The 21642-nt window shown below is 49.9% G+C and overlaps 1 protein-coding gene across 1 annotated transcript in view; it reads left to right on the forward strand.

Annotated features, from left to right (window-relative positions):
* The window catches only part of AVL9 (AVL9 cell migration associated), a 67528-nt gene extending 46313 nt beyond the window's left edge, over positions 1-21215 (forward strand). Inside the window, exons 11-16 of the mRNA XM_001376402.4 lie at positions 11161-11295; positions 12233-12452; positions 13572-13689; positions 15307-15360; positions 15933-16021; positions 17498-21215. Coding sequence (XP_001376439.1) covers positions 11161-11295; positions 12233-12452; positions 13572-13689; positions 15307-15360; positions 15933-16021; positions 17498-17613 — 732 coding nt within the window. The 3' untranslated portion in view covers positions 17614-21215. The remainder of the gene's footprint in view (positions 1-11160; positions 11296-12232; positions 12453-13571; positions 13690-15306; positions 15361-15932; positions 16022-17497) is intronic.
* The last annotated feature ends 427 nt before the right edge of the window (positions 21216-21642 follow it).

Raw genomic sequence — 21642 nt, forward strand, 5'->3', positions numbered from 1 at the left:
TTGGGGAACTTTAAAATCTCTATACCCACCGAGAGCATCATCCACTGGGCTTTTTGGTGAAGGTTTCATCTAGAACTGTGGCATTAAAAAGTCGTTAGAAATACTCCCTCAGAACCTGTTGACTTTTTATATAGAAAAGCTTTCTTTGGTTTGCTGGTGACTTTTGGCAGTTGTCTTAATTTTCCAGACTAGTTGTTCTGTTTTAGCCCTTGTTCCACAACTGTTCAGCCATTTCCTTAGAAATTTTGGAATCAATATTGTTTGTGTTTTTTCTGTTTTAATTCTCTCTATATAAATATTATGAAGTCTACTGAATTTTCATTTTCAATTAACAAGCATTTATGAAGCACCTGCTATGTACCAGGCATTGGGAGCGTGGGCCTGAGAAGTCTACTCTTTGAAAAATAAAAGTCATAGTGAAATCTGATTTTGCAAGAGGATCCATTGTAAGAGCTTTTCACAGTCAAAAATGCCAGCATTGACAATTGAGGTGTGTGTTCCGAATGAAATGCCCAAATAGCAATTAGACTACTGCTTAATTTTGTGCTAAATGGAATAAAAGACAAATGGATTCCTGACCCAAAAAAAAGAGTCAGGGCCACCCTTGGCAGAAGCTGTGACTCTTAGACAGTCTTTGAGAAGACAACGAAAGGCCTTGAGTGAGCTGCCATGGATGGGGTCTGAACTTCCCCATGTGGCTTTTTTTTTAAATTTAATTAATTTAGAATATTTTTACATGGTTACATGATTTGTGTTCTTTCCTTCCCCTCCTCCTTCCTCCCTCCTATAGTCAACGAGCAATTCAACTGGATTTTACATGTATCATTGATCAAGACCTATTTCCATATTATTAATATTTGCAATAGGGTGATCATTTAGAGTCTACATCCCCAATCATGTCCCCATTGAACTATGTGATCAAGGAAATGTTTTTTCTTCTGTGTTTCTACTCCCACAGTTCTTTCTCTGGATGTGGATAGTGTTCTTTCTCATAACCCCACGTGACTTTTAGCAATGCATCCAGAAAGGGTTGTTTCCTCCTAGAAAGAAGTTAGCACTAATGATCTGGTCACAATGGTGCCCACCTATGATCTTTGCTCCTAAAGAAGTTGAGGTTGTTGGGTCCCCTGAACTTAGAAGATCTGACTTGCCATGGGCACAGCCTTGGAGTGCTCTGCCCCACTGGGTGATCCCCTTGGAATAGGGGCTGCCAGAAGATTTAGTTTAGCTAAAATTTATGATTAACAGTCATCAAGTATTAATGAAGCCCCTGCTGTGTGCTGCACAATGGCTAGTCCTTGACCTGGGCCTGGGTGTCAGGCCATTCCTGAGAATGTCACCATTGATGTTGAAGAGGTTAGGAGGAGGGATGGAGAAGCAGACTGAGCCAGGCACTGATCTCCATGAGAGAAGTGAAGTGGTAGGATCTAGGTGGGTAGAGGGACCCTCAATGCTGATCCCTTGCTAAGTGCTAATAGCAAGACACTCTGGAAGGAGTGATAAGGAATATTCTCCTCCCTCCCTGGAAGCAATGAATCTAGTGGGTGCAAGAGAAAGTAAGCTAAGCCTGGAAAGGATTGTTTTCAGGGGACGCTGGTATCAGTGAAAGCCAAGAGAAGTGAATTAGCTTCTTAATTAAAGAGCCAGAGTCCCAGAGGGCATGGATAGAAAAAGTTGGTGAATGTGGTGGGACTTTGGGAAATAAGATTGGAAAGGAGAGAGCAAGCAGCAAGGGTTGGGGTGAAGGGTATGCTCTTTGGCAGGCAGGATTCTGGAGCACGGAGACAAGGGAGACTGGGGGCACATTGGGGAATGAGTCTAGGCAGACCTCTGCTGATGAAGAGGGGAGGGAGCCAAGAGTCTTCTCGGTCTGGACTCGCCATTGGGTTTTATAAGTGTGGCCTGCAACCTTGGTGGCACCCCCCCCCCCCAGCAGCTTGTTTTGAGTTCTTTGACCCATAGTAGGAGAAAAAAGTAATCAGCCTGTTGTTCGGCCTGCCCACCCACCCCCTGCTGCTGAAGAACTTGCCTTTTGTACGTTTTATGATAGGAAACAGAACATCCTTTTTTTCTCCAGATAGCTAAAGTTGAGAAAGAACCAAACACTATCTAGCATAGATACTAGAGCAGTGCTATGTAGAATTGCAACAGGTAGTAACTGAGCAATGTTTATTAAGTCAAGGTAAAACTGAAGCCTTTATTAAGCATTTGCTGTGTGCCTGGCACTGAAGATACAAGGCATGTCAGCTGCCTCGCCCTGCACCCAGAGAACTTCCTTAAAGGGGGAATGCGACCTAGACTCAACTAAGGGGACTAGAGGGTCAGATGCCACGTCTAGGAGAGACGTCTCCAAACTGACTTTTGGAAAGATTAGGTTTTAGCCAGCGGATACAAAGTATGTGCCAAGCCTAGGGATGGACCTTTGAAGGGAGGAATCACAAAGCATTCATTAAGCGCTTACCATCTCCCAGGCAGCCACAGAGTTTGGGGGTCACAGACCCATGGGAGACAGCCCCTGCCCTCTAGGAGCTCCCATTTTTCTGGAGGGGACAACATATATGGGAGTGGCAGCCAGGGAACATGGTGTATGGGAGTCAGACATCAGAGGCAATGAGTTACTCCAAAGGATGGTCAGTTAACAGGTGCTGCCAGAATGGAATGCCAAGTCCATGAGTGAGCCCTGAGCAGGCGGTGGAAAGGGATGAGTAACAGGGTTCTCTGGTGCATGACTAGATGGGATGGAAAGGCCTTGAGCTTGGTGCCCCTCACCCACTCGGTGGGGCTGCTCAGAAAGTAGGTTGGATTGTGTGGTTCATGTTTTAAGTGGAGTTCATAATAAGTCATTTAAAAAAAAAAACTTTAATTTTTAAAGGAGGGATTTTGCTAAATTAGGTGCTTAAAAAGAGATCTTTTGGTTGTATGGCAGAGGCCCTCCTGCCTGCAGAAATACCTGGAAGCTCAGATTTAACCCATGCCTGTGTTGCTCTTTTGGACTGGCAGGAAGTTTGCAAATTAATACTTATTGTGTCTTGCAACCTAGTGTATACCCAACATGTCTGGATTCTCTTTTAGGCATGTTGCTCAAAAAGCTGAGCCAGGGGCATGTAGGCAGCTCAGCAGATTGAGCCAGGCCCAAAGATGGGAGATCCTGGGTTCAAATCTGGATTCAGCCCCTTCCTAGCTGGGTGTCCATGGGAAGGTCATGTAGTCCCAGTTGCCTAGCCCTTACTGAACCAATCCACAGTATTGATTCTGAGATGGAAGGGAAGAATTTAAAAACAAACAAACAAAAGCTACAACAAGCCAAGAAAACAAAACCAAAAGTCTATTCTATTTGGAAAGTCCAAGAGGCCTACTGGTTATACAGTATATAGCATTGTTTATGTAGCTTTTGGGGAAAGGGCATGATTAATGACATGCCTGGCGCCTCTCATGGGGCTTTAATGACCCAAATTCCCAAGAGGAATTTGTAAACTTTGCTGGTTTACAGTAGGTACACAAGAGGATTTATTTTCTTCAGAGCTTAGATTATCTCATCAAGTCACTAGCTGCTTTCTGGCTTTTGAGTTAATAAGATCAAATGAAATAAGCTAGAAACCTTAAAGCTCTATGTAAATGCTAGCCATTATTAATCCTGCAACTAAAGACCCTCAACTATGAAAGAATTTCCAAGCCCAGGGTTGCCCTGTGTCTGATGCTCAGCGACAGCCTTTGGCTGGGATCAGGTGAAGGTCTGTTGGGTTCCTGGCTTATTGCATGCCCTGCCCCCTCCTACCCAGCCCAGCCCACTCAGCGTGAAACATTGGCTCCTTTTTGCCTCCACTGCAATTCCCACAAGGAAAAAATGTCAGAACATTTGGGACTTAGACCCTGCTCACTTAACCCAGCTTCAGTACCTTCTGAGACCAGGGACCATAAAAAGCTGTTGAGGCCAGGATTCCCCGTGACTCGTTGAGGCCCCACCACAAGCCTTGTTCTGCCTTGCTTTATGCTTCCTTAGAGGGAAGAAAGACCTCGGGTCCTCCTAATCAGCCAGAAGTCATTGGCCAACTAACTCACTTTGCCCCAGGTTAACAAACCTCTCTTTTCTGGCAGCCATTCTATATTTTGTAACTGTGTGGGCAGGATCTCCAGGGCCTGGCCAGGCCAGAAGGTTAGGACTCTGGGAGAGGAACCACAGGCTTAGTTGGGTCAGGTCAGAGGTCCAGAATGCAGACACAGAGAGCCAGGCTTACCACAATGTGAACCTGACTGCAAGGCAAGCATCTACTGAGCCAGGAGCAGGAGCCTGGCTCCAGGGTGTGGGTAGGCCTGAGCTCACGCCTGTGAGTAGTTTAGAGAGGAAGAAGATGGGCCAGCAGAGAGCCAGCTCTTCCCCCAGAGCTCTTGAAGATGGACGGTGAGAGATTGCTCATTCACCCAGGCACTGTCATTTGCACTGTAAATCATAGAACATTTTGATGATGGGTTTTAAAACTGTCAGTTATAACTTGCCAGGATACTCAACCCAATTAGTTCTTCTGACAGCTAATGCTTTCAAATCCCTATTTCTCTCTTCTCATAAGTAAGTGCAAGAAGTAGTTCAGAAGTGCCTCTGAGAAGGGAGGAGTACTGAGTGGGTGATTGTGGTGAAAAGAGAGCTGCTGAGATGTCCTGGGAAGAAGACAGGACTTGGGTTTGAATTCTACCTTGAGCACTTCAGGAGTCACGAATCACTTACCTGAATCTCACTATCTTCCTCTGTAAAATGAGTCCAGTAATCCTGTCATACCCTCTTGGAGGCCCTTGAGGATCAAAGGAGATTCAGGAAAGAACTTTTCCAACCCTATCCAAGTGTCAGCTGAATGTTAGTCCCCTTCGGCCTCAGTGTCAATCTCCTAAGTCCCCATGGGCCTAATGATCACATGTGCCACGTCAGCCCCACATCACCAACTGTTTGTTGGACATTTCAGACTGGCTGTCCTGTGGGCTTCTCACCATGCCCTGAACAGAACTCTTATCTTCCTACAGCCTTCCAGGCACCTAGATTTGCCACCTTGGGGTCAGCCTCTATGTCTCACTTTACCAAAGCTTGCCCTTTCACTTTTGACCCCTCTCCCTTAAGTCCTTTGTCTCCCCTCACAGCCCACAACCCTAATTAAAGCCCTCCTCCCATGTCACCTTTGCAGTAGCCTCCTCATGGATGTCCTCCCTCTGGTCTTCCCTTTCCAAGCCATCCTGAATTCGCTCAGCTCTCAAAGAGATTATCCCGAAGGGCCCACCTGACCATGTCACTCATACTCAGTAAACTTATGTCTCCCTATTATGTTTGGGAGCTTCCCTTGGTTGGCATCTCAAGCAGGCCTCCCTGAGCTGGCCTTATTATAGCATTCCTCTGCTCCCTGTGCTCCAGAGTCCAGACAGACAGGAAGGGCCTCCCTTCCCCTTACCTTCGCCTTTACAATCCTCCTTTTCCTTTGAGGTTATACTCAAGCCGAGTCACACGTTGTCTCATCTGTTAGAACTGAAGCTCCTTAAAGGTTGGACCATCCCATTTGTGTCTTCATCTTCCCAGAGTCAAGCACAGGACTAGGCCCACAGTTTGTGCTTGGTAAATGCTTAATGGCTAGATGGATGGTTATTGAATGAGACATCTGTTCTCATCCTCCAGCACCATTGATATCAATGGTAGAAGAAACTAGTCTGACATCCTTACCAAAGTTCCCATTATGGCATCTTTGTAGGCCATAGTTTCAAAGGAAGAATACCCAAGAGAAAAAGAAAGAAGTGTGTATGACTTAAGTGTGGTCTTGGGTCTGGGCACAGCCACGAGGACCCAATGGCCACTTCCTACTTGATGGGCCTTCTTCTACAGCCATCTTTCACACATAAGTTGGCCACAATTTAATTTTTTTTTTAAGATCAGCCAAGTTATTTGCATTTCATTTGGTTGTAAAACAAAGAGCTAGTTCCATTGTATTTTTTAAAGATACTGGGCTTATTTGTTTTGAAAGTAAAGGAACAGTTAACTAAATATCACTGCCTTAACAAATAACTTTTCTTTCTAACAAGATCAATTCAGAATGAGAATCTATGATCGACTAAAAAGAATCCAAATAATCTTTTAATCACGGGTGACTACATACAGATCCCTTCTAAGAGTTGACACTTCCACAAAAGCCTTTCTGCAGATCATCACATCAAAGACCCAGACCCTGACATAGGCCAGTCCATCTTGGCTAGAGGAGCAGCCTGGCTGCCTTGGCTTTACAGCTGAAGACAACTAGGTTAGCTAAACTAAGCAAGAGAGAGTGAAGAGGGAGAAGAAAGTGTCGCATTCAGATCTAGAGTTTGACCCCTGGGTTTTGTTTTAGGCTTCAGCAGATACACTCACTGTCACACTGAACACTGAGGACTCCTTCAGCTTGGCTCAGCTCTGACAGAGAAGATGTTGACTTACACCTGTACCATTGGGTTTTTGTGTCCTGCTCTTTCCAGCTCAGGGTTCATTTTTAATTGATAGCTAGAGAAGCATTAGATTTCCTGCGGATATCTCATGGTCTGCCGGATCTCTTTAACCAAAACCTGATTCCTGGAATTTGGCTTCACCATGGGCCAAGTATTCGAGAATCTATGGATGTTATTCTCATTCAGTAGCTCGAATTATGTCCATTAAGGTGGGGAGCCTTACCTTGCCAAGAACAAATGACTAACTAGGTTAGCTTATTCCTCATGGAATATGCAAGAGGAGAAGGGAATGAAAGGAGATCTAAGGAAGACAGAGGTGGGTAAGGGCAGATTTTTCCTGTTTCTTGATATCAGTAAGAAGTCTAGTCCATGGAAAATGAGAAAGAGAAGAGATTCACTCATTAGAAACAGATGTAGAAGTTTTTAATTATAACTTAAAAGATGTGACTGTTTAAAATAATGAGACGTTTCCAAACAGGTTCTAAAAAGTCATTTTGTTGTGTCCTGTTATCCCAAAAGATGTCACCTTCCCACTCAGTAACTCCAGTGACTCCCTGTCCCCTTTAGGATCAAATACAGAATCCTCTATTTTGTGTGCAAGGGCCCTTTGTAACCTGCCCACCCCTTCCAGGCTTCTTACACCTTCTGCCCCTGCCCCCACCTCCACCCGCTCTTTGATCCAGGGACACTGGTCTCTCCACTGTTCTACTAATGAGACACTTCGGCTCTTGGCTCTGGCTATTTTCACTGGCTGCCCCCATGCCTGGAAGGCTCTTCGAACTCATTTTCACCTCCTGGCTTCCCTGGCTTCTTTCATGTCCCAGCTAGAATCTCATCTTCTACAGGAAGCCTTTGCCAACACCTCTTATTTCTAATGCCTTCCCTCTGTCAAATATTTCCTATTTCGCATGGGGGAGGGGGGCGGTATATTTGTGTGTGTTGTTGTGTGTATGTATGGTGTGTGTGTGTACATACATATATACATACATGCATGCGTTGTTTGCTTGTTGTTGCCTTTATCAGACCGGGAGCTCCTCAAGGGCAGAGATTGTCTTTTGCCAGCCTTTTGTCTTTTTCCCAGCACTTAGCCCAGTGTCTGACATACAGCAGGCCCTTCATAAATGCTTGCTGACTGACTGACAAAGAGGAAGCCTGGACAGTCACTTAACTGTTGGGCTCATTCTCCCCCTCTGTAAAAGGAGGAAATTGGACTTGATGCCTTCTCATTTCCTCCTAGCTTTGATTCTGAGTCTGTATCAGATCCAGTGCCCTCTGAGACTCCGAACCACACTCGAGTGACCCTCTGCCAGGCCCTTATCCTCGGAGTGCCTCACACACGTCTTGAACAGACACAGATGGAGGGAGCTCTCATGCTGAATATTCACCCATGACCTCCCGGTCTTTGTATCTGGGGAGGCCTGGAACCAAGCCTGGTGGATTTGTGTTGGACGAACCACTGGTTTCCCGCTGTCTTCCAACCTTTAGGGATCTTGTTAACATTTACAAAAGTTACAGCCCCCTGCCCCCCCCCCCAGGTTGTTGTGAATTCAGTCATGCTTTGAAATGAATTTGTAGTTTATTCATCATCACACCATCTGTCTATATTGGAAACAGTCCTCTCTGGGTGTGCTTCACCGTATTGATTCCGGCTGTTTATTTCTTCTCCTGAGCCTGCTAATGAGCTGGCTGGTACTACTTTGCAGCCCCCACAGGAGGGAAGGCCAAGCAGAACAGTACAAGTTTTGGCTCACTTTGGGACTTGGACATCAGTGCAATTAGGGCCTTGAGTCACCCTGCCTCACAACTTTGATCAACTCAGCAAGCATTTATTAAGCCTCTCTTGTGTACCAGCAGTCATTCGAGCCATTGGGAATAGGGAGCAGGCCTGGCTCTATGGCTTCAATGGCCCCAGGGGCTCCTAGAAAGGAAGGAAAACCTCCACTGAGGCAGGGCAACATTTGCCCTGAGTCACACGGATGTGTCAGAAGGAAGGGCTTGAACTCAGAGCTTCCCAGCCTTGAGGCTCAACTACAAGTCATTTCTGAACTTGAGACACCAGATAAAAATGGGTACTTCCAGAGAAGTAATAGAACAGAACTGAAGATTGTATGTCATACTACGATCTCTTAGAGAAAGCTTGCCTCTCTTGCAAAAATTGCCCTCCTTCCCTGTGATGACTTCTTTTCTTCCTTGGTCTGTGCATTCATAAAGAAAAAACTTCAGTGACCCACTTTTCTCTCTTTTTTGGGTAACCCTCACCTTCCCCTCCCCAACGACAATACATTCTAGTATTTTCACCTGCCACCCCCAGCTTTGAATTACTCCCACCATCCACACAATCTCAACTGGGCCCTCACTGCAGCTAGTCCCATCACACTTACTGTTCCACTCTCCATAGTGGCTCTTCAGACCTTTCCATCCTCCTCACACCCTCCATGACTCCCTTCCCTCCATCCTCTCAGCTGAGAACCTTGTGAGCTCCCTTCTTATCCTTCTTCCTCATTTCCTGTCATTCATATTCCTTCAGTTCTTATTTCCCCTTTCTTTCCTCCTGTTTCATATAAAAAAGTGGTCTTTCTTTTTGCCCTTCTCTCTGCATAAGTGGTCCCATCCCATCCTGGCTTCTCTAGCAGATTGCCTTTCTGTCTTCCCCACTCTGTTACCCATCTTCAGTCTCTTCCTATCTGCTGGCCTTCCCTACTGCCTGCAAACATGCCCATGGTTCCCCCATCTTCAAAAACCCCTTCCTCTGTCCTTCTATTCCCCAGTCACTTTCATCCTACAATTATGCCTTTTGTGACCAAACTTCTTGAGAAGGCTGTCTCCTGGCCCACCTCCTACCTCTACAATTCAGCTTCTGATTCCACCATTCTACCCAAACTGCTCTCTCCAAATTTGCCAAATCCATCAGCCTTTCTTCAGTCCTCATCCTTGACTTCTCTGAAGCCTTTCCCACTATTGATCAGCTTTTTCTCCTGGATACTCCCTGCCTCCTGGCTCTCCTATCTGATTGTGCCTTCCCAGTCACCTTGGATGGATTCATCCACTAACTTTAGGCTCCCCACAGGACTCACTCTGTCCTGGGTCCTCGTCTCTTCTCCCTTTGTACTGCTTCATTTGGTGATCTCATCAGTTCCCATGAACTTCATGATCATCTCTTAAGATGATGGTTCTCAGATGTGCCTATCCTGCCCTAATCCCTCTGCTGACCTAATGCCTTTCAAATCCTCCTGCCTTTCAGACATCTCAGTGTCCAGAAGACATCTTAAACTCATCACCAAAACTGGACTCATTATCTTTTCCTCTAAACTCTCCCCCCTTCCTATTTTCCCTATTACCATAGAGGGCAACCCAGTCCTCCCAGGCTCTCAGACTCACAACCTAGGAGTCATCTTGGACTCCTCTCTGTCCTTCCTTCCCCCCATATTGAAGATGTTGCCACGGTCTGGTGACTTCCACCTTTGCAACATCTCTTAAATATACTCCCTTCTCTCCTCTGGCACTGCCACCCCCTGGTGCAGGTCCTTATCACCTCACACCTGAGCTACTGCTGTAGCTGCTGGGGTGGGGTAGGGGGGATTCTGCCTGCCACAAGTCTCTTCCCCCATCCAGACCACCCTCCATTCAGTCACTAAAGTCATCTTCCCAAAGCCCAGGTCTGATCATGTCACCTCCCTACTAATAAACTCCAGCGGTTCCCTGTAACTTCCAGGATCAACTATGCAGTGGCCATTTTGGCATTCAAAGCCCTTTAGAACCCATCCCCCTCCTTCCTCTCCAGTCTTCTTACACCTTACTTCCCAATACATACTCCTCAGACTGGTGACTTAGGCCTCATGGCTGTTCCACAAACAAGATCCTCTGTCTCTCAACTCGGGCATTTTCTCTGCTTGTTCCCCATACCTGGAAGGCTCTCCCTCCTCATTTTTGCCTCCTGAATTCCTTCCATTTCTAAAATCCTATTCTCTATAATAAACCTTTCCCAACCCCTGTAATTCTGGTTCTTATTTCTCTCTCTTAATGAGCTCCTGTATAAGTAGTTGTTTGCTTGTTTTTAGATTGTGAACTCTTTGAAGAGGGGCACTGGCTTTTGCCTCCTTTTGTATCCCGAGTGCTTAGCACAGAGCCTGGCACAAAAACTTGCTGCTTAATATATGTTTATTGCCTGAGTGGCTGATCTAGCCTCATTCACCCAAAGGGGGAAGGGCTTGCCAAAAGACAACCTAAACTCGGTCACTAAGGATCACCAGCAATCAGTCAACAATAAGAAATGGGATTGACAGCCCATGAGTCAAAGTTCCCAAACCGAATGGAAAACCAGTGGTACCCAGTTCCCAGAAAACCTTCTAGGGCCATACTCAGCACTTCTTAAATGTTATCAATTTATTTTTACACCAGCTACATTTCCCAATGTTTCCCTTCTCCAACACCTCTGGTCTTTAGAGCAAAAAGAATAAACCAACAAGACCACCATATTGAAAGAGCTGACTATGTGTTTGCCATCCATAAGCCCCGACTTCCACCCCTGACCAGAGTGGAGACCACAGCCAGGAGATCGCAAGAGGAAGCAGACCTCTTACAATGGTCTTCCCATGGGGGCAGTTCATGGGGTCTCAGGTTAGCTCCCCAGGGGTTTCTCCCACCATGGTTTAATAGTGAAGAAGGAAGATGTGGCTTCCTTTCATGCTATTCCTGTTTTCCTTCCATTCCCAGGGCTATCTCTGTCTGCCATACATGGCGTTGCAGCAACATCACCTTCTCTCTGACGTCACCGTCCGAGGATTTGTTGCGGGGGCGACCAATGTTCTTTTTCGGCAGCAGAAACACCTCAGTGATGCCGTTGTAGAAGTATGTCCTGAGTGTGGGGAACAGAACAAAGAAAGGGGGGCCGCGTGGGCAGAAGACAAATGTCCTTGTGACTCTGAGGGGGTTGCAGCCCTCAAAGTGGGCATGGACATATGGATGAGGGCCACCAGAATGTCTGCCACACTTGTGTAACTTTTAAAACTTGTTTGTAGCAAAGGTCAGGGTCACTTGCTCACGTTTCTGGTTTAAACTCTGGTTCTTTCATAGCTTAGGAAAGGTCAAAGCCAGAAATAAATATTCTAACTTCTTTTTCATGTGTCCCTCAGTGGTAAGATGTAACTCATTGGTTCCATTGAAGTAGCTGTGGGTAGATTGTTGGGGGCCACTACAAGACATGCCCTTTGGGGTTGGAAGGGCTGACAGACAGTTATACCTCAGTGCAGTTAGGGTGAGTTTATAAGTTACAGAAAAGAAAAAAATTTAACAGATAGAAATTCTGGATTTTATTTCAGTGATAGCCTTCCTTACTTGGGAGGCCATGTGGTACTGAAAGAACTTGGAGCTCCCAGCCAGCCTCAGTCCAGGCTCTCTTGCCTCCCTACCACCTGCATGACTGGGGTCTGCTTGGCTCTCTCAGCCTCTGGCATCCTTCCAGCTCCAAATCGATGAGTCCTGAGCTCCTTGGCCTTGGCTCTTTTGCATCAGGAGTTCCTTGCCTTTTGTGTCATCAGCCTCAGTGGCAGTCTGGGGAAACCTGGGGACTCCTCAGAATTAGGTTTTCCCTTACTTAAAAGGGAGAGCTCAATTGAGTCAGATTCATGAAAACACAGGTGTCATTTTCCCCCATCCAAGTTCATGAGCCCCTGTACAGTTCAACTCTCTCTGGACCTGGGGGGGGGGCAGCATCAGGACCCCTCCCCTATTTTAGATCCAGTGCACGACATCCCCTAATGACGATACACATGTACACGTCCCCCAGGTAGAAGAAGCAGCCGTTCACATCCATGACCCAGAGCTGAGGAAGATTCTGAGCCCAACCACGGCCGACCTGAGGTTTGCTGACCATTTGGTGAAGCATGTGACTGAGAACAGGGACGACGTGTTCCTGGACGGGACGGGTTGGGAGGGAGGCGACGAGTGGATCCGGGCACAGTTTGCGGTCTACGTCCATGCCCTACTTGCAGCCTCACTGCAGTTAGGTAAGAAGCCAGCCAGGTTGGGGGCCTACAGAGAGGGCACAGAGTAAACCTTGGGCCCAAGCTTGTAACCCAGAGCACCTCTAATTACAAAGGCCAGCTTTAAATGGACCAAAGTCCAGTATCGTTCTCTGGAGGCGAAGCTGTCTTGACAGTACAAAGAGACAGGCTGCCTCACACATTCTTTGTGGAATGTCCAGGGGCTTCCGGGGGGGGGGGGGCGCCCCTGATGGCCTCAGGACCCCTCTGCCCCACTGCCCGGACCTTGTCTGCATCACTTCATTTTTGTGGGAAAGCCGAGTGTCAAGTATCCCCATTGCTGTGATCTTTGTGAGTGGCCCCAGATTGAATCTCTGAAGCTGGGGAATACGGGCCAAACCCCTTGCCCTGCCCAGGCTTCTTTCCCTCCTCGGCTGTAAGAGGAGGCATTTGACTAGCAGATCCACTCGGGGGTTACTATGAGCTGGTTGTTGTCCCACCTTTAGAGCTGAGGAAACTGAGGCGCCAGAAGGCCCATTGAGTGGCCTGGAATCAGTTAGTCTCTGACAGAGCAGAGTGGGCCCGCGTTCTCCCATCTCACCACACAGCCGCAGGAGGGATGATTGCCTTTTCTTAACAGCTGGCTCACCATTGGGCTGCCAGTGGCCATTAGTGGGGGAACATTCATCGCAGGGCATGAATTGAAGAAAACAGACTTAGTGACTGCAGCCACACGTCCTTCTGAGGGTTCCATGTTCCCTTTAAAGCGTATATTGTACCCTCAGGAAGCAGCAGTCCTTCGAGGCTTCCAGCAAGAGCAGAGCCACAGGGAAGTCCCCCCACGTGAATAAAAAAGTGGAATTGGGGTTGTTGGGCATGAAATGTGGCAGACCTCCTGTTGGCTCGTGTGTGGGCATCCTTGGTCAGCCTGGGCTTAGTGAGGCGGGGGTGGGATTGGAAGTCCCATCTCGAGTCCTGCTCTAACTTTCAATAAAGTGGTTTCCTGTGGAAAGCGGCCTTGGGGAGGAGACTGTTAAAGGCCCCAATGGTTGAGGGCGAGGGGGGCAGGTCTTAGGGGAATATTTGGCTTCCCTTGGATGGGGAGAAGCACTATTCATCCCGAATCAAATGTTTCCTTGGCAGATAATGAAAAGATGCTCTCAGACTATGGGACAACCTTTGTGGCAGCTTGGAAGAATACACACAATTACAGGGTCTGGAACAGCAACCGACATCCGGCTCTGGCAGAAATAAACCCAAAGTAAGGAGCTCGTTGGGTGAGGGAGGGGAGCATGACACTAGAATCATTCAGAGGGGCCGTGATCTCATCAGCCAGGAAGTTCACCACTCTGACCTCCCAGCGTGGTAGAGCCCTTCCTCGTCAGCACTCTCCCCCATCAGCTCGTCCTCTGGATCGGGCATTTCTTGGACAGCCCGCCCCATCCAGGGCTTCATGCACACCTAGTCTGCTCCGTCCTGGCTCTTGGATTCATCCTCATGATGTCACAATAGCTCCTCTCTCCCAGGCTCCCATCTCCTTCCTGCCTCCACCTCCCAACCCCTGGCTGCCTCAAGACTGCTGGAGAGCCCACAGGGATGCCCAATTTATCTCCTGTAGACCTCCTTATATGCAGAATGTCTTCCCAGTCAGAGCGTAAGCGCCTTGAGGGCAGACTGATTCTCTCTGTATCCCCAGAAACAGAGCCCTGGCCCGCAGCAAGGGCTCATTGAGTGAAGGAAAGCTATTCACAGTAAGAGCTTGGACCCTTTTCCTGGGAGGTTTCCCATGGCAATCCTTGTCACTTTGGTTCATTCTGGGGCCAACACTTTCTCTGTTCATAGAGTCCAAGGCCTGTTTCTGGGAGGCGGCCCCTCTGCAGAGGTCCTGTGGATTCTCCACCTGCCTGGGTGTCCGTCTGGGTGACTGGCATCCTGCATCCACTTGGTTTGAGGAGGACCCTTAGGCCAGACTCTTCGGAGTGGTTCTGCCTTGCCTACGAGGCTCTGGAGAATTCTGAAGCTTAATGCAGTTAGCACAGTGCACTCAGCAGATAGGAGCATCGGGGCTCTGTGCTGGAGTTCCATTTTGGGGCATCCAGCCACCCTCTCTCCAAGTTTAAATACCCTGCTCTGTGGCAAATGGCCAGGAATGGAGGCACAAGCCCTGCCTGGGGTTTCAGGAACAAACGCCAAACTCTGCAGCCAGGCAGAGTGACAGGGCAGATGCGGCGTCAGCATGTTGATGTCCTCCTTCTTTGCCCACTCACCTGTTTAAAGAACTTCAGTCTGCAGTCCTGGCTTCATCTCCCCCTACCTAATTCCACGTAACCCAGCAGCTGCTGGTGCTGGGCCTAAGGGCCCAGAAGACCAACTTCCAATCCAACTCTGACACTTCCTAGCTGGGTGACCAGAGGCAAGTCCCTTTATCCCTGTTTGCCTCAGTTTTCTCAGCTGTAAAATGGGGATAATCATAGCACTGATCCTCCCCCCCGCCCCCCGCCCAGGTTGTTAATGATTCAGTGAGATAAAACTGGCAAAAAGTTCTTAGCATGGTGCCTGGCACATAGTCAGTGCTCCAGAAATGCTTCTTCTTTCCCTCATCCACTCTTTCGCCATTTCCCTTCACCTTCTAGACTGAAGCCTCACCATTTTCCAGGGCAAAGCCTAGCTTCCTGCATGAAACCTTTTCTTGTTCCTATTCCCCATCTTGTAGCACTGCCTCTGGCCCCTTCCTGGGGACTCAGTAGATTCTCACCTGGCTTATGCCTTATCTCCCCAGAAGGCAGAGACTGTGGGACTGGTGTTGGGCCCCCAGCCGCCCCTCGCCCACAGCCGGTGCCTCACAAAGAAGCCAAAATTCTGCCCCTTTGTCTTGCAGCCATCCCTTTCAGGGCCAGTATTCGGTGTCGGACGTGAAGTTGAGATTCTCACAGTGAGTACTGCATCTTGATGACCCGCAGGGAAGGCCTTGGGTCCGGGCATGCTGTGCGCTCAAGCTGGCCAGTTTCAGGCTGTGTTGGGGGGGATCTTTTAGAAAACTTGAAGGGCCTCAGAGGGGCTTGGGCCAGTGGCGTGGTCTGCACATGGGTAACTATTCTCCAGCCAGCCAGCCCCATTTCTCCTGCCCCGGGGCCCCTGGAGGTGCCTTTGTCTTGGGGAAGTCACTTTGGGCCCGTGCCTTGCCTCTCCCCGCTTGCTCACCACCTTCGGGGAGGTGCATCCTGATCAGGATTGCTATCGCTGAAGGGCCCGCAGCTGGCATGTCCCACTCTTAAAGGTCCCCACAAGAGGAAATGAGTGAGAGACAAGGCCTTGAGCCTGTAAGATGGAAATCAGAACCGCCCTGCACCAGGTCAGCTTCTCGGGAGCAAAGGCCTTCGGCCAAACCATCAGCGTGTCATCCTCTTCCCTGGCCACGGCGAGGATCCTGGCATATCACGTGGTTGGAGCAGGTGGGTGGTGGCCCTCTGGAGGTGCCTAACGCATCCAACTTCTTGTACCCAGCTCTGTCCAGAACAGCGAACGAGGCAAAAAGATTGGGAACGCCATGGTCACGACGAGTCGGAACGTCGTCCAGACCGGAAAAGCTGTTGGTAAGGCGCCCAGCCCCCTAGGACGAAGGAAGAGCTTGGGCCATGGCTGAGCTTCTGAAAGTTGGTGCGGTGACAGATTGTGTTTTGGCGTGGCTGGACCAACCTAAAGAAAAGCCAGAAAAGAGTGATAGCCCTAGGAGTCTATGCAGCCTCACACTAGTTTATTTTTTTCCAGAGAAAAGGAGGCCCTTTGCTGCCTGTTTTTTATTCCTCACCTTCCATCTTAGAATCCATACTGTGTATCAGCTTCAAGGCAGAAGAGCAGTAAAGACTAGGCAGGGGGTGTTGAGTGACTTGCCCAGGGTCACCTAGCCAGGAAGGGCATGGAGTCAAATTTCAACCCCAGACTCTATCCACGGAACCACTTAGCTGTCCCAGGTGGGTCACTTTTACAAGTTAGTGTCTGTGTCCGTGGCCCAACTTGACCACCTTTGCCTTATGTGGCTAAACTTGTCCTACTTCATCTCCAACCCCTGGCTCTCCTCAGCCTCCTTTTCCTCTTGTGTAAAATGCTCTTCCATTTCCCACCTTCACTGAGTCTGTGTCCCCAGCATTCCCCGGGGCCATCCGCCCTTCAGGACAACATTGCTTAAAGTAGGGGCCGCCTTTGGCAACACTGGGGGTCCTCTGTTGATTCCCATTTAGCATTCAGTCAGACGTTCGGTTCATTACCCAAGCAGCTCTCACCAGGCACCAAATGAGCGGCCTGGCCCAGCTGAGGATAATCATGGTCTCGCAGTTGGGCGCAATAGCACTAAGAACCTACTCAAGCATCTGGCTCACGCTCTGCCGCCATGTTGTCTTTGCTCCGTGCCCTGGGGATCGCTGGATCCGAGGCCGGCTCCCCCTGGCACGTGGGGATGAGCACGGACTGTTCATTAGGGGCCGCTTCTTCCTCAGCGGCGGCCAGAAGGCAGCATGTGTTCAGAGCTGCTTCATGCCACAAACATGGGGCCGCTCATTAGGGTCTGAGTGCCTGATGTGATGCTGGGACACACTGTCGCTGAGTCCTTACCGTGGTAGAGTCAGAAAGCACAAGAAGTCAGGCTCGGAAAAGGCTTCTGCCAAGAAACTAATTAGCCAGCTGCTTGTCCGTGATGTGCCCATGAGATGTGGAATCATCCTCGTTCCTGAGACTGGACATTTCTCCCCTCGAATAGAAGGGGCCTTAGCCTGCTTTCCAGGGGACCCGTGAACTTGGAGGAGGACCCGATCCTCCTTATTTTCACCCCCCTGAACGAACTTTTCATTTCCTTCAATTCTGAGGAGGAGTCCATAGGTTTCACCAGACTACCCAGTAAGGGACCAACCCCTCACCCAAAGGAGTTAGAAGCCCTCCTCTAGCATATGCCAGGACACGCCGCTTCTCCCTTTCCCACTACTGACCTCCAGCCACCTGAAGTTTGGAGATTTAGGCAACTGGTGAGGGTTTTCACCCCTAAAAGAACTAAAGTTTTTCTTCCTTTCCATGTCCAGGCCAGTCTGTTGGTGGAGCATTATCCAGTGCAAGGACGGCCATGTCCTTGTGGCTTTCCACCTTGACCCAGTCAGCCACCCCAGGGCTCCCAGATCCACCAGATGAGAAACACTGAGAGTGGTGGCCAGAGCCTGCTGGGAGACCGAATCTGTCTGCAATCTTCAGGTCACTAGATCTGTACACGGGGGACCAGTGCTGGACTGTGGACCGGCCCATGTAGTCGCCAGTTATTCTCTGTGTATTTTGAATACACATGTTATGTTGCCCAATTGGAGTGTCTAGGGAATGGCCAGTATGCGGTGGCTATCCAGAACGTTTATGCACACTGACTCCTTTTATTTCAATCTGAGCCTTTCTAGGAAATGGACCAACTGATGGTTTGGATTTCCTGATTTTGTACATTTATTTGTCTACAGAAGTTGCTTATGTAAATTCTAGTTATTTTTTCCTTTCGGATAGCCAAATGCCTATTATAATTTGTCCATTAAAAATAATAATATATATATTGATTCCTCTCAAATTGGGCCCATAATTGTTACCTGGCCCTTGACTTTATAAGTTTTGAGCCCTTTGCTGGTGGACTTTGTTTTTCTATTTTATTCTATTCTAAATTAATTTAAGCAGAAATAAGCAAGGAAGAGATTCATCCTTACAGGAGAAGTATAAATTCGGTCTTTTACCCCCACCATGTCCTTTCCTTCTCCCAATGTCATCACACTCAGAGGTGATGGTGGGGAAAGGTGAGGCTTTTGAAGTTGACCGTGTAATCTCCGATCACGGGTGCCCACCCCTGCCTGCCCTCCAGCCCCCTTGCCTTTTCCTAGTTCAATCTCAGAAGGTAAGAGAAGGCAAGGCTACCGTTGACGGTTGGAACCGGGCCCAGGCTATTGGAAACTGGCGCTTGCCCCAGGCGATGTTTTTCAAGCTTTCTGCTATTGGTGTCGTCCTGACCCTGGTCATGTTAGAATCGTTTAGATACACTGACGCGTGGCTGAACTCCATGCCTTCTGCTTTCTCCCTTCCTCCCCAACTGAAAGTCATCTTCCTCAATGTGTGTTTAGAAGAGCAAAGACTGTGTAAACTAGGAATAGCCTGTCAGGGCAAATTTGAATAATGTTGATGTTAAAGGGGCAACGAGGGAGCTGGGGGAACCCCTCTGGCCTCATGTCAGGTTTGTGCAGAGGCCTGTGCAGTACTCTGCTTGCCCCTAACGGCTTCCCATCATCTCGTCCTCTCTGACTGGCCCAAGGGCTCTGGGAGAAGTGTTCTCGGGGACCAGTTTGAGTTTCCACCCCTTCTGTATGTGTACAAATGTGTAGTCCTAACCCAGCATGTGGCATGAGATCCTGGGAGGAGCTCTTTCCTAGCCCTCCATCTAAAAAGGCCATTGGACTTCTCCATTTCTCAGCATCAAATGCGTTTATGAAGTACTGGCCTGGACCCTTGTCATCCTCTCCAAACACTCCATCGGGACCAGGGGCATTCTTCCTGCCACTCGCCTACTTGACTACAGGAACCGACTCCAGGGCTGTGGATGCTGATTGATGAAGGGAATGGTGGCATCCCAGCCCCCCTCTAGGATTAGTGCCACGGTGTCTGCTTCCACTCCTCTGACCTGGTAGGGAGCAGCCACTTGGCCACCCATGTTCCTTGCGAAAGCTTTCTTCCCCCAAAAGATTGTGTGAAGGGAAAGCTGTTCCCCCAAGAAGCTACAAAGTCAGTTCAGCACCGAGACTCCTCTAGTGTTTGCTCGGGAAACACGGGCCTTCCTGGCCCCTGCCCCAAGCTGGCAGTTTCAGAAGCGATCCTTAAGATACCGCACACTCGCCCTGGGCCAGAGCTCGAGGAAGGGTCAGGGAGCTGCGGCGCTTCTGCCCAAAGAACTGCCACGAGGTGGAAGAAGTCACCGGCCTCCTGACCACACGGGCGTGAGAAGCCCATTCTGCAGAGGAGCTAGGCTAGAAGGAGCCCAACTTGCGTGGACGACTCCTCTCTCTCTGCAGTGGGCATGTGCACTTCAGATGCCCTTTCCATTAGTATTTAGTGCAGAAAACTTCAACTCTTGGAAGAAAAGACCATCAGTTAATGGCCTGAACATGATCCCATGAACAGAGAAGGACGGGTGAATGGAGACCCTGCCTTTGCTCTCCTACAGCGCGTGTCCTCATCAGCTTCCTAGGCACCTCAGGAAGGAAGGGAGAACAGCTCAAGACTAGTTCCCAGCAAAGATCCTTTCTGTGGCCATTTCATCCTTAGCCAAGAAATGCATTTTTCCTGTGGATCTTTGGTGGTCTAGCAGGAAACCAGTGGCAGAGGATCCAGATTCTGGCCTGGGGACCGGTTCTGGAAGTGTGCGCCTGGCACGGCACTCTCCCACATCCGCCCATACCCTCTGGCCATCTTCTTGTCAAGTTGGGAGGTTTAAGGCATGTGCAGAAGACCTGGCCAGAAGTACACCCAGATTGTGGACTGGGAGCCTCCCGTCCAGCCACTGGGCTTGGCCACACACCCCTTCTCCATCTGCAAGCTGTCCCGATACGAGATGCGGGCGCAGGACCTGGAGGAAACATTGGTTTTCAATCCACGCGGGCCCCTTCGTAGTGACTCTGTCGACTGGCATGTGTTGGCAGAGACCAAGTGAGTGCCACACCAGAAAGACTCCTCCTCAGCTGCGTGTTCTGCCCCTTCCCCCATCCAACCGGTGACTTGTCAGCGCCTCAGACTCCTGTTGCTTTAGGAAACCACTTCTTTAAAGCGGCACCCACACAGAGTGGGGTACTTTGAGGGGAAATTGAGCCCCAGGATCCCATGTTTTCGCAAGGAAATCGGGGTCCCCACTATTCGGAGGGTGTTTTTCTGGTGGTGGCTTCAAAGGGGATAGGAAAGGGAGACTCCTGGGGTCAGCCAGGAGCCAAAGAAAAGGCTTTTGGATTCCTGGTCTAAGGAGTATTGAGTCCTCGAACAGGACTGTGGGAGAGGAGCGAGTGTTGCCGATCAAGGACCCGAGTTTATGGTTCTGCTCGAGGAGCCGGCTTTGGGGGGTGGCTTGTAGTAAACGGGACGAGCGACGGCAAGGCTGAACCTGGCCCCGTCCCTTTGGGGACCCAGAGGCTGCAGGAGGCGGGGACAGCGGTCTAGGCTCCCTAGAGTGGGGCCAGAGGGCAGGCCTGCCTTTCTTTGCTCTTCTAACCCTTTGATCCGCCGATGGGGCCCCTGAAGCTCAGCTTCCCCCTGCGGCAAGGCGGGCGCCTGCAACGGTTCTTCTCCCAAGCGCCGACCCGTCAGTCCTCCAGGACGGGGCACGCCAGCAGCTGTGTTTGACAAGGGGCGCGCTGAGGCCTCGTATGCCGGTTCCCGTCTGATCAGTCCAGGTCGGGCGCCCGTCTTCTCGCGGGTGCCTTCTTCCTGGCTGCCCACCGACCTCCCGGGGGTCCCGCGAGCTTTGCGGAGCATTTTCTTTTGCTGTAGGATCCCACAGGCTGCCGCGGGGGTGGCAGAGCGTGGTGGAAAGTCCGCAGACCTCCACGTTTGGAGGCCCATGGCACCCCGCCCTAGAACCCTTGGGCAGCCGGACCAATCAGCTTAGGACGTCTGGGTGTCCCGAGGATGGGCCTCCCTCCCTCCCATGGGGGCGGCTCGTCCGTGTCTGGGGACCGTAAACCCATTGTGTAATCATGACTGTAAAGCCCCGATGAATAAACTCCTGGCCTGCCTTCACCTGCTGGACGTGTCTTTCCTTCCCCCCCCCCCCCATTGGGCACCTGGAGCGCTTCCTGCATTGTCTCTCTTGGGGCCTGGGCTCCCCGGGCTTCCGTGACTTGTGGAGAAGCTTGGGGGAAAGTCGTAGGAGCCAGCTGCGGCCCAGAATGAGAGCCAGGGTCCGGGGCCTGGACCCAGGAAGAGCAGGCCTCTCCGTCGTCCTGCCCTCCCTTCTCTGAGGAACTCCAGAGGCTCCCCCCTCCCCTCCTCTCCCCCCCAGCCAAACCGTCTCCGTGGAGGCCCTAGGATGCTGCCCTTTGGGGGGGGTCTCCACTGCCCCTCCCCCCCCCCATTTTCCAGCTGGCCTAGCAAGCTGCTGCTGTCAGCCTCTGCCTCCCTCCCCACCCTGCTGCTGCCTTTGTTCTCTGGGCTGTTACCCGTTAAA

Source organism: Monodelphis domestica, chromosome 7 (assembly GCF_027887165.1).
Source record: "Monodelphis domestica isolate mMonDom1 chromosome 7, mMonDom1.pri, whole genome shotgun sequence".
NCBI lineage: Eukaryota > Metazoa > Chordata > Mammalia > Didelphimorphia > Didelphidae > Monodelphis > Monodelphis domestica.